This window comes from Simochromis diagramma, unplaced genomic scaffold (genome assembly GCF_900408965.1).
Source record: "Simochromis diagramma unplaced genomic scaffold, fSimDia1.1 OVJJ01000321.1, whole genome shotgun sequence".
NCBI lineage: Eukaryota > Metazoa > Chordata > Actinopteri > Cichliformes > Cichlidae > Simochromis > Simochromis diagramma.
In genome coordinates, this window is record NW_024386772.1 from 5,779,674 (window position 1) to 5,796,011 (window position 16,338).

Genomic DNA, 16,338 nt, shown 5'->3' on the forward strand with positions numbered 1-16,338 from the left:
TCCTTAAATTAACTGAATCAAAGTGGAAAATAATTAGTTATATACATAAATGGGAAAAAAAAGTTAATTCTTAATTGTATGTATTCATAATGACTCATATGGATGCATTTTTAGTATCTTTTAGTATCTGTACCTGCTCCTCTCTTAGGGATCTTCAAAACTTCACCACCTACACCTAAAAAGATCATCCAAGAGAGGCGAGAGGCTGATTTAGATCTCACCGACCGGCACACAGGTGACTAAGCAGATAAAACAACATCAAGGGTTTTAATAAGGTTCTGAGCCAGCACTGGCTCCCTGGAGGACATTGCCATCTTGGAAGGAATTTTCCCATCATGATGTAAATGTTCCAAAGGATAAGTGTGATCATTCAGGATAATATTAGTTTGCAGTGATTCTTCCCTTAAAGGGTACAAGTGTTTCCTCAGAATATACCAGAGCAAGGAAGGGGTCAAAAGTTCAGGGCTTTCCTTTAACCTGTCCCTACTGTGAAACCTGTAAATGTGAAGGCAGGCTCCACTGTAACGGCTCCCTTCCTGTTGGAAAAAAGTGTTATAACAGCGCCCCCTTCTCTTCGCACTTTGAAAGTGCAAGTGGAACACACAGCAAGGAACAAAATTCAAACTCAGCCCAATGTAAGAGACAGTTATTTATAGGAATGCTTTTGAAATGAACAGTGCAACTTGTGTAGAAAAATAAAACAATCTGTTAATACACACACAAATACCAGTGTGCTCTATACTGATTACACCATCAGTTATCAGTAAAAATTTTTACAAAAATATCAAAAATAAGTGTGAAATTTCCTCCGATTCAATCAACTCTAGAACGATTTTTTTGTGTTAAAGAAACAGCAACAAACTTAAAGGTGCTCATAATAGGTTTCTGAAGCATGTAACGAAACAGTAAAACCAAACAACAAAAAACAAGCACACTCTGTAAATCAAAGAACACACACAAAACACATGAAGTTGAAATAAGAAATTATAACAGTGTAAAATAAAACCGCTTCATGTTTTGAAATTTATCGAATTTATCGAAATACGACCCACTGTCTTCAAGGTTGTGTGCCATAACATCCATATTCGGCGAGTCAGGCATCCTAATTTAACTGATGTATAAAAAGGTGGAAACCTCAGACCTGACCACAGTCTCTCATGATGGTGTGACTGCAGTTTAAAACCTCTCAAAGGCAATAATCAAACTGCGCTCTAAACAAAGTTGACGGTGGATTTTATGGCACAAAACTATTATGTAGGTGGGAGAAGCTCAGAGCACCAGCAGCTGAATTGCTCTTTCTTCCTCTCCTCATTCGACCGAGATCTTCAGGGCTTCATGAAGAAAGGATGAGCCAGGGCTTTGGCGGCTGAGATGCGGCGACTCGGTGTGAATACCAAACATTGCTGCAGGTGAGGAGATGTTACACCTTACTAACGGTTTACAGACAATTACTATCCCTACTTTGTGAAACCACATTCTCAAAGTTGTTTGCCTTTGATTAATCTCAGATTTTTGAATTATCACTTATTCAAATCAGCAACCCAAAGAACAAAATATTACTTATATTAAGACACAAAAGCAAGCATGCACTGCACAAGTATGGAGGACCAAAAATGCCAAATAAATAAATATTTAAAAAATGTAATTAGTCATTACAATACTTTACTGAGTGTAATTACAATACAGTTTACTATTAATTTGTATAATTAATATTTCTATTAAATAGTTTATTTATTTTTATATATTTATTTTATTTATGTATTCTTTTTTTTCCTTTTTGTACTTTTTTTCAAATGTTTTTAAATTGTATAATTTTTAATGCACTTCTGTTTCTTTATGCAAATAAGGGGCCGTCATTCAAAGTTTATCAGTAGGTTAACTTTTGGGCTATTCTTTAAATAATTTCAGGAGATGAAACAGCCTTGTTTAATTAGGCGGAATAATGCAAATATATTTGAATTAAAAAAATTCAACAAAATAAAATGGAAAGAAAGGGAATAACTATAAAAGTAGAAATTTTAGAAAAAAATTATCGTGAGTTTTAATATTAATTTAATAAATGGCATAATAATTAATGACAAGGTTTTTTTTTAATTAATTAATTTCCTTTTTTATTTTGGGCAGTTTGGGTACTCCGTAGCGGCGTGGATATGGGAACACTGGCTGCAAGCTGTGTAACAGGAACAGAACTGCTATGACATTAGGTTTAAAATGTAACGTTTCCATCAGAATGACGCACATTTTTTTCAGTCCTGAGTTTAAATGCAGTGGCATCAATGTGTCCTGAAAAAATAACTTTTTTTTTTTAACTCCGCTGTTTTTTAATGCTCTGCAAATATAAACGGTCTAAACTAAGATGATAAACAAGGTAAACATTATGTGGCAACATAAGCTAAATATGCACCGCTCTGACTAAAAACAGCCTCATAGCGCTGACAGCAGGGCTGTGTACATCTCATGCCCTTTTTTTCACAAATTCAACTATTCTATTTTTTCTACTTTGTTGAACGAGTGATTACGGAGGGGATGTGGACACAGCTGTCATAAGTGCAACGTGAACACACAAACACAGATCTGCTCACAGACAAGAGGTCATTCTCATCTGGGCCCAGGTTGGGCAGCAGCTTGGTCAGAGAGCCTTGAGGTCCCCAGTTGACTGAATATGAGATCGGGCTGTCTGTGGGCCAGTCCTCCTCACCAGGCAAACCAATCACCCTGAAAAACATAAAGCAAGGAACAACCGTGCAGCAGCACAAAACACAGAGTATGGTACAATCAGAAAAGGTATGATTTGTATGGAAGGGTTCTCCCTCTTCTTTCTAAAAGCCACGGCTAAAGTTTGCAAAGTTGCATCTGGACAAAAGCAAGACTGCATACAGCCCATGTGACTATGTTATAAATCAACAGGGTTAACAGTCAAAGTTCTCTTCATTGTCCTTGATACAACAAAGGTAAACAAACTTGGATATGTTTACAAACTTTTTGGTGAGGAGGATGGCTTGCATGGATTAGAGGAGGGGGTTACTAATGTTTTGACAAATTTTCTTGCGTATTCTTGCAGTCAGCTGTAAAACTGGTAAAACTGGCATTGACCGCATCTTTGACTATAGACTTTTCTAATTTCACCTTGTCTCTTCTTTGCCTCCTCTGCTTCCATCTCTGTGGGGAGACTAAGACCCAAGAAGAGCAATAAAGGATTAAGCAAACTAGGAAATGAGAAAGTTAACCTCCAGCAGCCCCCAGTCCCTCAATAGAAAGGCCTACTTTGGTTCTGGGTTGGCTTTATCCCGATTGGTTTGGGTTTGGACCAATGATGACATGCACCACAGGGATGAAAATTCAAATGCTTGACCGCTTCCTGTGTTTCTTGGTGCATTTTCAGTATTATTGTTACAAACAACCCTGCATGACAGCAGAGAGGCAGTGCAGAGCAAAGAAGCTCTCCCCCCGTTTTTTTAAAGATATACACAAAAAACAAAAACACTCACTGGAAGATTTTTTGCAGCTGCTGCACCTCTGTGTATCCCCGAAACAGCGGCCTGTGGGAACAAAGCTCAGCTCAAATCACACGCCAACTTCATCTCTATTTTCACACCCTACAGAAGGTTTTATCTCTAAATTTAGAATAACATTCCAGCGTCAAATATGTCTTCCAGCGATACAAAGTCTGAGCGGCTCTTACCTCAAGAGGAAGAGCTCAGCAAAGATGCATCCAGCACTCCACACGTCCACCGAGGACATGTAAACAGAGTTCAACAGCACCTCAGGAGCTCGATACCAGAGTGTCACCACCTGAGCAGAAACGGGAGAGAATATAAGACATAAAGTTACAGGCGGGGGTGGAAGAAGCAAAGAAAAGGAATGCGTTTTTTTCACCTCAGGCCCAAGAACAGTGCCGAGTATAAGAAAACTGTGTGAAGATAGGATTATTGTAGTGAAACGTAATGCTTAACACCAAATTTCTGTTGTCTCACTTACACCTGGGGTAAGAGCAATATTAAAGGTGAGGATCCGTGCCAGTCCAAAGTCTGCGATCTTGACTTCTCCACGGCTGCTGATGAGGACGTTTTCTGGTTTTAGGTCTCGGTGCAGCACCATGTTCATGTGTAGGAAGTCCAGGCCCTGCAGCAACTGCTGCATCACATCCTGGGAGCAGCATGGCAGTAATTACGATTCTATCTCAAGCTGTGAGCTTTGACTGCAAAGCAATATCAGATCATGACTCACACCTTTATGCAGTCACGGCTCAGTCCAGAAGCAGGAGCTTTTGAGAGGTAGGTGGACAGGTCCTGGTCAATGTATTCAAGGACCAGTGTGAGGTCCAGGCTCACGCCCACTGGTACAGCAGATGCATCCAACAGCCTGCAGAGTAGTATACAGCAGTAGAGTTGAAACAAGTCAATGCACACAATTAGTGCACAAGTAAAATGAAACCAAATTAGGATAAATGTCCAAAAATCAATTTAGAATTGTGGAAAGCTTGAAATTAACAGGACAAAGGGATGTTTAAAGTGAGGCTAGACAGGAGTTGTGGCAGGATGTTAACAATAATAGAGGACTGAAAGACTGTACACAGATACCCATGAAATGATTTTCCAATGCTACCCTGTAAGCGTTCCCATAAAATTAAAAGGAACAAATCAAGCATAGTGCATGTAACACGAAGAGCTTTCAGAGGCTACAGAATGAAGCTACAGAGTAAATAACATCAGGTCTAACAAACTGGAAAAATAGCATCTCATACTTAGATTTTACATGTAAAAGTGTATCATCAGTGTGTTTAATCTAAAAAATTCAATTGTAGCAACTCAAGATCATCATTAGAGCATCTGGAAAACATCAGTGTGGTTTGCTTCTTTGTGTCACGCCTGGTTACCTGTTCAGGTGCCTCTCTCCCTATGTCAGTACAGATTAGGGTGCAGCCATTTTTTTATTGCTGTAATTTCTAAGTGACCAATTAGTTGCAAATCCAGTTTAATGTCAAACTCTGGTAAGTTCTATATTACAATGCTTTTATTACAATGCACATCTAATAAGATCATCTTTTAAAAAAGCAAGAAAACACATTCTTAATGAAAAAATATATTTTTTCATTAAGAATGAGAAAGAGATTCATGACATAGTTAGAGGACTTAAGAATAAAACCAGTACACATTGGAATGATAGTGATACGGTAACAGTAAAGACAGTTATTGATGGTACTGTAAAACCATTAAAATATATATTCAACTTGTCGTTTCAAAAAGGGTTTTTTCCACAAAAAATGAAAGTTGCTAAATTTATTCCCAGTTACAAAACCGGTGAAAGGCATCATTTTACAAACTATAGACCAGTGTCAATACTCTCCCAGTTCTCTAAGATACTGGAAAAACTTTTCATAAAAAGATTTGACAGAATTACTGACAGATAGTCAGTATGGGTTCAGAAGCAACAGATCAACAGCTTTGGCACTGATAGATTTAATGGAAAAGATAACGGAATGTATGGATAATAAGGGGTATGCGCTCGGCGTTTTCTTAGATCTAAAGAAGGCGTTTGATACTGTTAATCATGAAATTCTAATTTAAAAAATGGAAAGGTACGGGTTTAGGGGAGTGGTTTTGGACTGGTTAAAAAGCTATGTAGGGAATAGGCAACAATATGTACAAATAAATGAATATAAATCTAATTTGATGGATATAGCTTGTGGAGTACCTCAAGGTTCAGTACTGGGTCCAAAAATGTTTATTATGTACATAAATGATATCTGCATAGTATTGCAGATTTTAAAGTTTGTAATATTTGCAGATGACACAAATATACTGTGTTCAGGTGTGGAATTGCCACAGGTTTTGGAGATGCTCACACAGGCATTAACGATATTAAAGAAGTGGTTTGATATAAATAAATTATCATTGAAGCATATGTTGGATCAGAAAGCAATGCACATTTTATACTGTGCTTTACTACTGCCATACATGAGCTACTGTGTAGAGGTCTGGGGAAACACATACAAAAGTAACACACAAACAATAACTATAATACAGAAAAGGGCCATTAGATTAATAAATAATGTGGGGTACAGGGACCATACAAATGTACTCTTTGTCAAAATGCAAGCTATTAAATTCCAAGACTTGGTGAAGCTTAAAACAGTGCAAATAATGTATAAAGTAAGAAATAAATTGCTTCCAAAAGAAATCTGTAAATTGTAAAATTGTTTCTGTAAATAAAAGAAAGTAAAAAATTAAACTATAAAAACCTAATTTTAAATAAGTATAAGAATGAAGAAAACAGGGTTAACCCAGGACGGTAATGTTGCTGGAAATGGTGTTTTAGTTCTTTTTTGGGTTGGTTTTTTTGTTTGTTTGTTTTTCCATAACTTGTGAATCTGCAAATTTACACATTCTGTATTTTTCATATGAAAGAAACTATACCGTGGTGGGGCTTGCTTATTTCTTGTTTTTGATTTATGTATGTTTGTTTTGTTTTATTTTGTTTCTTATGTTGTTTGTTTAATTTAAGACTAAAAGAAAATTAAATGAATGAGAGGTAAAACTTGAGGGGGCAGGGACAAATAAGTAAATACTTCTGCCTACTCCTTTTCAAACAAATAATGGAAGGATATTTTGTAATGATTGTGAAAGCATATGTTTGAAATGTTTGAAATAAAATGACCTGAACTGAATATGAAAACGCATTAGCTAAAAACAATAATTATATTTTAGCATTAAAAATAGCATTTGGATTAAAGAGCTCGTGCATAATGGTGAATTAAGCACTGCAGAAACATCAAATCGATTTTGGTAATTACCAGTCTTGTTAATTTAAAAAACTATACATTGAGTGATAGTGCTTAACATTAAAACATTTTGAAGCACTAAATACCTTTTTTTTTTCTTTTTATAAATATATTTTTTTTTAAAAACAGGCCTTTCTTTGAACTCATGTTTCATGTTAAAGATAGATTATGTCACACTGTGTTGTATTAGGACTGTAAATGACATATAAACCTACTTGACTATGTTGGGGTGGTTAAAGTGCTGCATCTTGCGCAGCAGCGCCACCTCTCGGATCATGAAGGCAGGGATTCCGGATTCCGACGTATCTCCGTGGATGGTGAACTTCTTAACCGCGAGGAGGCGCTGTTTCTCTCCCACCTCTCTGGCTTTGTACACTTTACCATAGTAGCCTTGTCCTACTTCTGCCAAGAGCTCATAGCACAAAGGTTGAGTGCCGATGCTCATTGTTCTTGAAATTCAGGGTAAATTAACCTGAACTTTGCTGGAAAGACACACTTTTAGGGTGACAACGGCTCACACGCCCTTCTAGCTGCAGTCACAGTAAGCTAGCTAATGAGGCTCTGCGAGTAAACTGAGGGTTTGCAAACGGTAATAACCAGCTGTCACAGCACCGCTTCAAACCACCTGTAACACCGTTGTTTTTATGTATTAATAAACTCTGGATTATGATTAAAATAGCTACTGTCGTTTTTTAATTTTACCTGAGAGTGTTCAGCGCCCTTTTCGCCACCACCCGGCGACGACGTGAAAATGTCTTTGCGTGACTGTCACCAGCATGACAGAAATTATGAGAAAATCACACCCCTTTTAATCGCCAACTAATCAGAAAGCACAAAACTTGCGTTTAGCTAAGCCCACTCCTGGTACACGTGTCCACGCTGCTGTCAAATGTCACTGTACACAGCATGCTGCGTTCAGGTGTTGGACATTAACAAAACAAATAAACAAAGAAGAGCTTTTGGCAAGTGGCCATTTTTTTAGTCATTCACTCAAAGCTGGGTTAGATCCTAATAATTACTACTGAAGTGGGTCTGCTTTACATGGACTATTTCTAAAATTATTGGAGAAATGCATCCATCCATCTTCCCAGTACAATGAGAAATTAATCTGACCTGCTCATAAAACACACAGTGCACCAGAGATACAGTTGTAACCATTTTATTATTTGCACCCCTTGATGAAAGAACTGTTTTAAAAAAAAAAAAAAGTAAATCAAACATGTGTCATAATTAGGCACATTATGTGCAAAAGAAAATTAGCATAAAATACCACACAACACAGTGGATATTAATTCTGTCTTTGTGAATGACTCACAAAGCATTTACATGAGTCGTGTTAAAGCCTGAGTAAGTACAAGTAGGCTTTTATAAGGACCACATTATTCAGACATGTTAAATCTGGTATTACAGACAACTTAACCAAACCGCGGAAGAGAAATGTAAATTAATATGAGTTCTCCAAGTGTTATGGAAGATTAAACTCTTTCCAGTATTTTAATGTTACTGATGAGCAAAAGTGTCACAGCACTGATTAAGTGCTGCATGAAGCGCTCTCTCAGCTGAATGGTGTTAGGCAGTTACTCCCCTTTCAGCTTGGTATTAATAAATGCTGTCCTCTTTGCCAAGGCGATGGTATCCAGATGGAGGTTTCGCTTGAGAATGGCAGAGCCGCAAGTGAGAGCTCCGGCGAGGGCACCGGCGAAACCGCACAGAAACACATCCTGGCCTGTGAAACAAAGGCATCAAGTGTTATACATGCAAAGTAAATCACAGCACACTGACTGGATGTTTGGATGTTCTAAACACACAGATTCACACACACCTGTCAGATAGAGGTTCTTCAGTGGCGTCTGAGCTCTCACTGTAATGTTCAGCTCAGGGTCGAACCGGCTGATGCTGTGATCTGCGCCATAGATCTCGCCTTTGGGGGCTCCGATGTAGTGTGTGTTTGTGATGGGAGTACCAGCATCAATGTATTCAATCTGCACAAGGAGAAAAAACAAATATATGGCTGCACAGAACTATTTAACTAGGAATTCAAGACTGCTTCCATCCATCTGTCTTCTTCCATTTATCCCATTCTGGGTCACAGCTTGGCTGGAGCCTATTTTCCAGCTGTCATGGGCCAAGAGGTGGACTACAGGTTAGGACAGGTTACTAATCTATTACAGGGCTAACACAGATAGATGATCACCAGTTAACCTAAAATGCATGTCTTCAGTTACTAAAATCATGCTCTGTTGGGTTGTGACTGATTTGGCTTTTGAAAAATGTCTGATTTCTCTGCCTCGAGAAGCCCTTTGGTTGTTTTTGCAGTATGCTTTGGGTTATTATTAGCAGACACGTTATTAATAAAAAGTAGTGATACAGTTCCATACGGCGATAGTGCTGCATCTCTGACAGATAATGTGGTATTATTTGGATCATGAGCTGTTTCTCTCCATACTTTTCTTTTCCCTTGTACAAATGAAAAAGAAAACTATCAGTGAGTGTTTGCCATCTCACTTATAGGTTTATTTTGTTGGGGTTTTTTGGCCTAATGACGACCTCGTTCACTTGTGACCTGATATTAAGAGTTCCAATGAAAAACTACCGAAACAAGTTCACCTTGGAATTAGTTCCAAATCTTTTATCTGCACAATCTGCGACGGAGCAGAAGTCACTTGGTTATTAAACTGCTTGTCAGGCAATTATCTAATTATGTCTGAGCCTCTGAAACAGTTAATGCAAAAACGTTTGCAAAAACCTTTGGCCTAAAGCTGAAAGTCTGCACTTGTTTAACATATTGTTTATTTGAATTCAAATCCGATGTTGTGGTGTAAAGAGGTCCTAATTGTATTAGTCATGAACTGTTTGGCTTCAGAAAGATGTTTTAGCTGTTTTTCAAACCTCCAACTTTATGCAGCCTGAACCATTCCCTCCTTAGATCTGTCACAATACAACACCACTGTCACTCTTTGACAAAACAACAACAATCTGTTTTTGGCTTCACTAATACGGCTCTGCAATGTGACTTCTTAGCCACCCTTGAAACTTTCCCACCATAAACAGGTGGTGTGTACATAAAGTGGGGATATAATCAAACTCGTGAACTACACTCAGCAACAAGTGGTCTTAAAATGGTGATTTTGCTTTGATGGTCAGTTCAAAATGAGCAATTATTAACAAATTGTGCAGCAGAGAATTTTAGATTATAAAAGAATTCTTACACAAACTTCTATTCTTCCCCTTTGGAGAATTGCTCCACCACGATTCATGAGAGATCAGCCACAATAAAAAGAAAGCACGTTCTGCAGCACTGAGTGGGTTTGAAGCAATGGAAGACAGATTGTTCCTAGAGCTTATTTTTAGGAGCCAAAGGCCATAGCTGTTGAGTGCATTCTTGATTAAGTTATATAAATAAGGTGGTTGCAACCGAAGTTTTGCTTTATATAGTACATAAGTGCCAAATTCCATCATTAAACCCATCTACTAGAAGCTACATGGGAAGAGTTTTTACCTTGTCTCTGGTGATCTTGGGGAAAACATCCATTACTACTTCTAGAATGGTGTCAATGAATGCCTGTTTCAGCTCCGTGTAGTCGCGCCCTCTGTTTGTCACCTTGCCATCCTTCCACTCCTCAAACCATTCATATTTGGCAAAAGTGACCAGACTCAAAGTAGACTTCCCTAATGTGAAGAAAAAAATGAGACTGTTTTTGAAAAAAATAAAATAAAATAATCTATCGAGTTGAAATTTTGTGATTCTGTACCTGGTGATCTCGCCTCCCAAGTAGGATCTTTAGCTGAGGGAGAGGCGACAAAGAGGAGAGGTACATTTTTTGCTGCCTCTTCTCTGTCTTTCTTCATATAATTCATAACCCTTAAAAAAATACAAATAAGAGACTCTTCTGAATTTATACTGACATTAAGGACTGGACCAAAAACTACCTTTAGGCATCTGCAACATCTGCATTCTGAACATTTCTCTCTATCATTCACCATGAAAAATCAGACATTTCTGATACTTTCTTGCTGTGGCAAAAAAAAATATGTACAGGTAAGATTTTATACTTGTGTATCTCATTATTATGCTGTAATATTCTGATTTGGCTATAAATACCAAAGTCTATATTTGGTCCTAATTGTAAAAGGAATGAAAACAAAAGCTTGACATCGTACAGTTCATCGAAATTGTTCTCAGCAAAGATCCAGTAGTTGTCTGCTTTCAGGCCCAGCTCCTCCTTCGTCCCATTCAGACCCATGAAAACGCTGAGACCACCTTCACCATGCTTCAGCATACTCAGCTGCTTCTGGATAGCTGGAAGGCAGCAGAGGCACAGCACACAGTACAGCTTTACAAACAGATCAAAGCAATATAAAACTGATGTTAGAAGTATGAGTCATTCCCCTGATTAGAGGGAAAAACAAGTACTGCAACAAGTAGCACTGTGCATTAGCATCAGTACTTATTCTTTAAGGTCTTTGAGTGCTGACATGATTACTCAGTGACTCAATCAGCAAAGGGCGAACAAGGAACTTTGTTATTTACTTATCTCTTAAATTTATCCTCTCAAATGTGAGGGCTGGGTACTTTTCTCCGTTTTATATCATGACACACTGGTGTTTTAATTAGGAAAATCCAGGGTTTAGGCTGCAAATCATACAAATAAAGGAACTGTTAGCAAGATGTTTTTTCTATGTTGGGGCTTTCTAATTGATCAGAATAAAGAAAATCCTTAGTTACAGTTACAAGTCTGTTGGAGCCCTGATCAACTTTACCTCCTCAACTGTAACTGGACCCAGGAGCAGACTGAGCCAACTCTGGCAGGAATTTGATCTCATCCCCGGCCACTGTGCTCACACAAGTCCACAGTCTGCTAACCCTATGACCTTTTATCATGCTGTAAGTCTATGTTTTGAAAGCTGTGCCAAAAGTTATGTTAGTTAAGTTATATTTGTAATAAGATATTTATATATATATTTTTAAAAATCACAGTTATTGTCAGTACTGGGTGATAGTAAGACCTCACTATTTGTCGACTATGCTCAGAGGGAAGGTAATCCAGATTAAATTGCAAAAAATCTGAGATGGCTTCTCTTAAAACTGAGCTCCCTCTCTCTCTTGCTCTCTTGGGTAACTTGTCCAATGTTATATGTATAAAAGCAGGTAGACTGCTGAGAAAGAGTGGGGACTGCACATGGGCATCTATCTTTGTTTGTGGTAAACACAGTGTGACACTGTAACTAGAGCAAACAGCTCAGTGGTGAGTGTGATGTGTGGTTTGGGAGAGGTCTTTCAGTTGACACCTGCTTATTATAATATGACCAGTCAAGCTGACTGTTTATAGGAGTGAGCCTGAAGCTTAGCTGAGACGTGACAAAGACAGTGTCCACTATCTTGCCACTTTCCTGTCAAAAACATCTTCAATGTTCCTTCAAATAAAGTCCTTTCTTACCTGGCATGGTCTGGAGGTCTTTGGGAATCAGCTTCTGGTATGTGTTGAAAATGCCAGCATCAGAGATGATCAGAGGAGCATGGATGTGTACTTCCTCCTGACCTTTCATTACGCTGACACCTGAAACCATAAAACACAAACACAGTGAATCACCTCCTCTGTGGGATGTTGAGCTAACTGTGTGTAGAGAAACTGAGGACCCACCACAAGCTTCCTTGGCATCATTGAATAAGATGCGATTGACTGGAGCTCGAACCAGAACAGCGCCCCCTGCCTTTTCAATGATGGGGATCATATGGTAGGCGATCTCACTAGCTCCGCCTTTAGGGTACCAGGCGCCATTCAGGTAGTGGGTGACTAGCAAACTGTGCATGGCAAAGCTGGCATCTTTGGGAATTTTACCTGCAGATCAGAGATGGAAACCAACAGTGAGAGCAGTATAGCGAAGAACTGATCTGATTACACCACTAAAACCATAGCTGGGCTCACCATAGGTGCCAAAGATGTAGCTGAAGACAGCCCTGAGGTCCTTGTTCTCTGTCAGCTCGTTGACCACATCTGTAAGGCTGCGGGGAGCCATCTTGAAGAAGAAAGACAGATGCCTGACTAGGCCGGTATGAACCAGGAACTTAGCCAGCGGGAGAGGGAGAATCTTCAGAAGAGCGAGGAACCAAACTCCGTTTCCAGTTTTCTGAACATGAAACACACAGTGGAAAAAAGTGTAAGCAAAGTAGTCTTGTCTCCTGTGATTACAAATTACATACATTTAGTGATAATTAAATATTTTTAAATTATCACTAAATTTACATAATATTCATACTCATTACATATCATGTGGCAACAGCAAGGAAATATATTCCTGGCTATACTTCTACAGCAGAATGGACAAATGTAAGAAGTACGTTTGTGAAACAGATGGGTGGTGCCATAAGGCCATAAAAACTTGGCCATAAGGTGCCATGAGGCCAGTCCAAGTGCACCTTTCCTTATTACTCCATAAAATGTTATGATAAATTAATAATGTATTGTTATTGCTATCAATATTTGATATGCTCTAATTTCCCAAAAATGGATCACTTTGTTTTGTGGAGTAAAATAGACCAAAAGTACTGCAAAAATGATCAGTTTTACAATATTGAGCTGTATCTGTTGGGAGAAGTTAGTTAACGCTGACACGGTTCCAAGAAAGATAAAGAGTCTCTTAGAAAAATCCCTTGTGAGAGAAACTATTATTATACGTTTCAAAAGATCTGAACCAGAGACACAAAGACTGTTTGCATAACTTAAAGCGATTGAGAAGAAGAAGGTTAATTAAAAAGTGTGCCCTCCAAAAGCACCAAGGAAAAACTGCTCCTGTATTTGCATGCCGAAGGGCAAACTTTGGCGCAACTCAGTCTGAGTGAAGTTGTGTAATGTTGCAGCTAAAAAAAAAAAAAAGATGCTGCCTCATGAATCCGACCTTTGAGTTATCAGCTGATTGTCTGTGCAACATCCACAGATGTTGGCTAATAAAAGTGCATAAACACATAGTTCCCAGGAGGAAAGGTCTTCACATGCTGGAATAACGAATAAAGGTCCACCCAATAAAATATGAGCCTACTTATTACTCAAAAAATACATTTGCAATGCTAATAAAAGTCACTAAGTTGCAGATGCACAAACTAAACTGTGATTCTACCTTGGCCAGCTTCATGAACTCGTCAATAGCCTTTTCCTCTCCTGGGAAACACTTCTTCAGTTCATCTGTGAAGCGAGTCCTGCCACTGTAGATGGGGTACTGGCGGCGGTTTTCTGGAGGTCCCAGCACAACGTGATCGAATGGGTTCTCCAGGGGCTCCCACTCCAGCTGTCCATTGGTCATCTGGTCCAGCATGCATCGAAACGGCTTGTGGTCCAACAGTTCGCCAATGTAGTGGATTCCTGTGGGATGATTGTATAGATCACAGAGAGGAGACTTCAGATCCCTTAATCGAGATCGAAAAGTATTCACCAAACCAAAGATCATCATTGCAAAAACTGTCAAATCTTCTCTCCTCTTTAAAAAATACATATATTTTAATTTTAGGGAATAATAAGGTAACACGAGTCACTGATCTCACCAACATCAAATTCAAAGCCCTTCTCAGTGAACGTGTGGCAGCATCCTCCGGCCCGGCTGTGCTGCTCCAGAACCAAAACCCTTTTTCCAACTTTTGCAAGCAGCACGGCAAGTCCGAGCCCACCAACCCCACTGCCGATGACGATGGCATCCAGGTTCTCCGGTACTCTATTGGCCACAAAACCTAAAGAAGTGGAAACAAACCATTCAATCACCAGCATGGTTTTAGCATAACAGTAATAAATTGGAGAATCCTAGTCATGCACTACCAATAAGAATCATTTTAAAACATAATTGGTGTCCGATTCACAAAAACTCCAGATATTCTGTTTTGCTCACTTTCATACCATGGTGTATTCAGGCTATTACTACAACTTACTATATAACTATAATTTCTCAAACCAAATAAAATGGGAAGCTTAATGGGGTAAAAAAAAAAAAAAAAAAATCAGCAGACTGGGTATATTTAGAGGATTCTAACCTTGAGGGGTAAAAAACTATTTTTTGTGACTTATTTATTAGTTTATAGTATGACATTTACACATTTTTGTAGTACTTTTTTTTCCTCATATTTTTTCCCAATGTAATAACATAAAATATCCAAGTCATGTTTATTGTAAATTTGTAGACTGTGATCACCAGTTTTTGTCCAGATTTCCTTCTTCCTTTTTTTTTTTTTTTTATTTGTGCAGAGATTATCTGAGATTTTTAGGCTGCTCCCTTTTTTTTGCAGTCTTGGTTTGGCAAAAGTACCAAAGGAATCTTGCGCTTTTATAAACTTTGCAACGTCCATTCCAAACCCACAGATCTCATCTTATATCTATTTATATATGTTTATATGAGGAGTGCATGAAATTAGCACAATTTACAACAACTTCCAGTTTCAGTTCTGGCTAAGCATCTGTCTGCTGACTTATAAAAATCCACAAACAAATATAAATAAGAATGAGTCAAATAGTTGACTTGAATAGTTCAAATGCAAAGGCTGACACTTGACCTGCATAACTCCGCGTGTAATGGACCTTTCACTCACCTTGCTTCAGCACTTTATTTTTCTCTTTCTTGTCGTAAACTCTCTTCTTTAGCGGTTCACGAGTGTCCTTCTCAAAGGGATCAGGCCCGCGGCCGCCGAAGACATAATGTAATAAAAATATGACAATCGCCGCACAAATAATGCCCACAGCGATCATTATTGCGCCCCTTCCCAAACCACTCGGCACAGTCACGGCGTTCACTTCCTCATTGGGTTCCATCAAAAACCAGAGCCTTTACTTAACAGCTCGGATCAGTACCGCCCACATAACTGACAGGTGGCGAAACTGCCCAATCAGAATCTCCCTTTTGGGACGCGTTATTATATTTCGACCAATTATCGTCAAGTTCAACGTGACAGCTTCCTTTGGTGTTTATTATGTTTTTAAGTTGAAATTTACTGTGTCCTAATGAATTTATTACGTTTTTATTGCTGCTGCTTTTATCGTCCTTGTGTTTTGCTGCTGCTTTATTCACATAAAGCCGTGTTCATCTTATTTGTAAAAGTTCCGTGGCCAAAGCATAAAATTTGTCTTTTCAGCTGGGTAGTGTACATGATCCACAACATCTCTTTGCAGTGTTTTACTTCTGTTAAACCACTGATTAAATTAACTATTAAAAAAACAAAAAACAAAACAAAAACAAACAGTTTTCTCAAGGCGCTTTACATTGTAAGGTAAGGACCTTACAATAATGCTAATAAATTATCTTACAATTGGGCTGTCTCTGCGTAATAAGGTTTTAAAAAAGTTGCCTAGAAGGTAAACACCTTCCACCTTTGCAGTTACAGAATTCCTCGCTCCGGCTTATCTTAGACATTTTATTAAATGTTTAAAAAACACTTATTTGCCGAGGAACATTGTGTGATGTTTCAAAGCTTCTTAAAACCCTCATTTGTGTATTTGGGGAGGAAATTATTTAAGTACAGCTACAGTGGGGCAAAAAAGTATTTAGTCAGCCACCGATTGTGCAAGTTCCCCCACTTAAAA

At 38.5% G+C, this 16,338-nt stretch overlaps 2 protein-coding genes across 2 annotated transcripts; both read right to left on the reverse strand.

The window, feature by feature from the left end:
- Positions 1-385: 385 nt before the first annotated feature.
- Positions 386-7,804, reverse strand: cdk21 (cyclin-dependent kinase 21). Its single transcript, XM_040044773.1, has 7 exons — positions 6,997-7,804; positions 4,230-4,362; positions 3,979-4,146; positions 3,683-3,792; positions 3,489-3,539; positions 2,583-2,715; positions 386-1,403 (listed from the first exon to the last, which is right to left on the reverse strand). The coding sequence occupies exons 1-7, from the start codon at positions 7,224-7,226 to the stop codon at positions 1,326-1,328; spliced, it is 903 nt and encodes a 300-aa protein (XP_039900707.1). The 5' UTR covers positions 7,227-7,804; the 3' UTR covers positions 386-1,325.
- A 120-nt stretch (positions 7,805-7,924) lies between these two features.
- On the reverse strand, positions 7,925-15,568 carry retsat.2 (retinol saturase, tandem duplicate 2). The gene is made up of 11 exons (XM_040044768.1): positions 15,351-15,568; positions 14,319-14,501; positions 13,898-14,139; positions 12,709-12,910; positions 12,424-12,621; positions 12,220-12,339; positions 10,943-11,081; positions 10,534-10,643; positions 10,281-10,450; positions 8,604-8,763; positions 7,925-8,507 (listed from the first exon to the last, which is right to left on the reverse strand). The coding sequence occupies exons 1-11, from the start codon at positions 15,505-15,507 to the stop codon at positions 8,359-8,361; spliced, it is 1,830 nt and encodes a 609-aa protein (XP_039900702.1). The 5' UTR covers positions 15,508-15,568; the 3' UTR covers positions 7,925-8,358.
- Between the last annotated feature and the right edge of the window lie 770 nt (positions 15,569-16,338).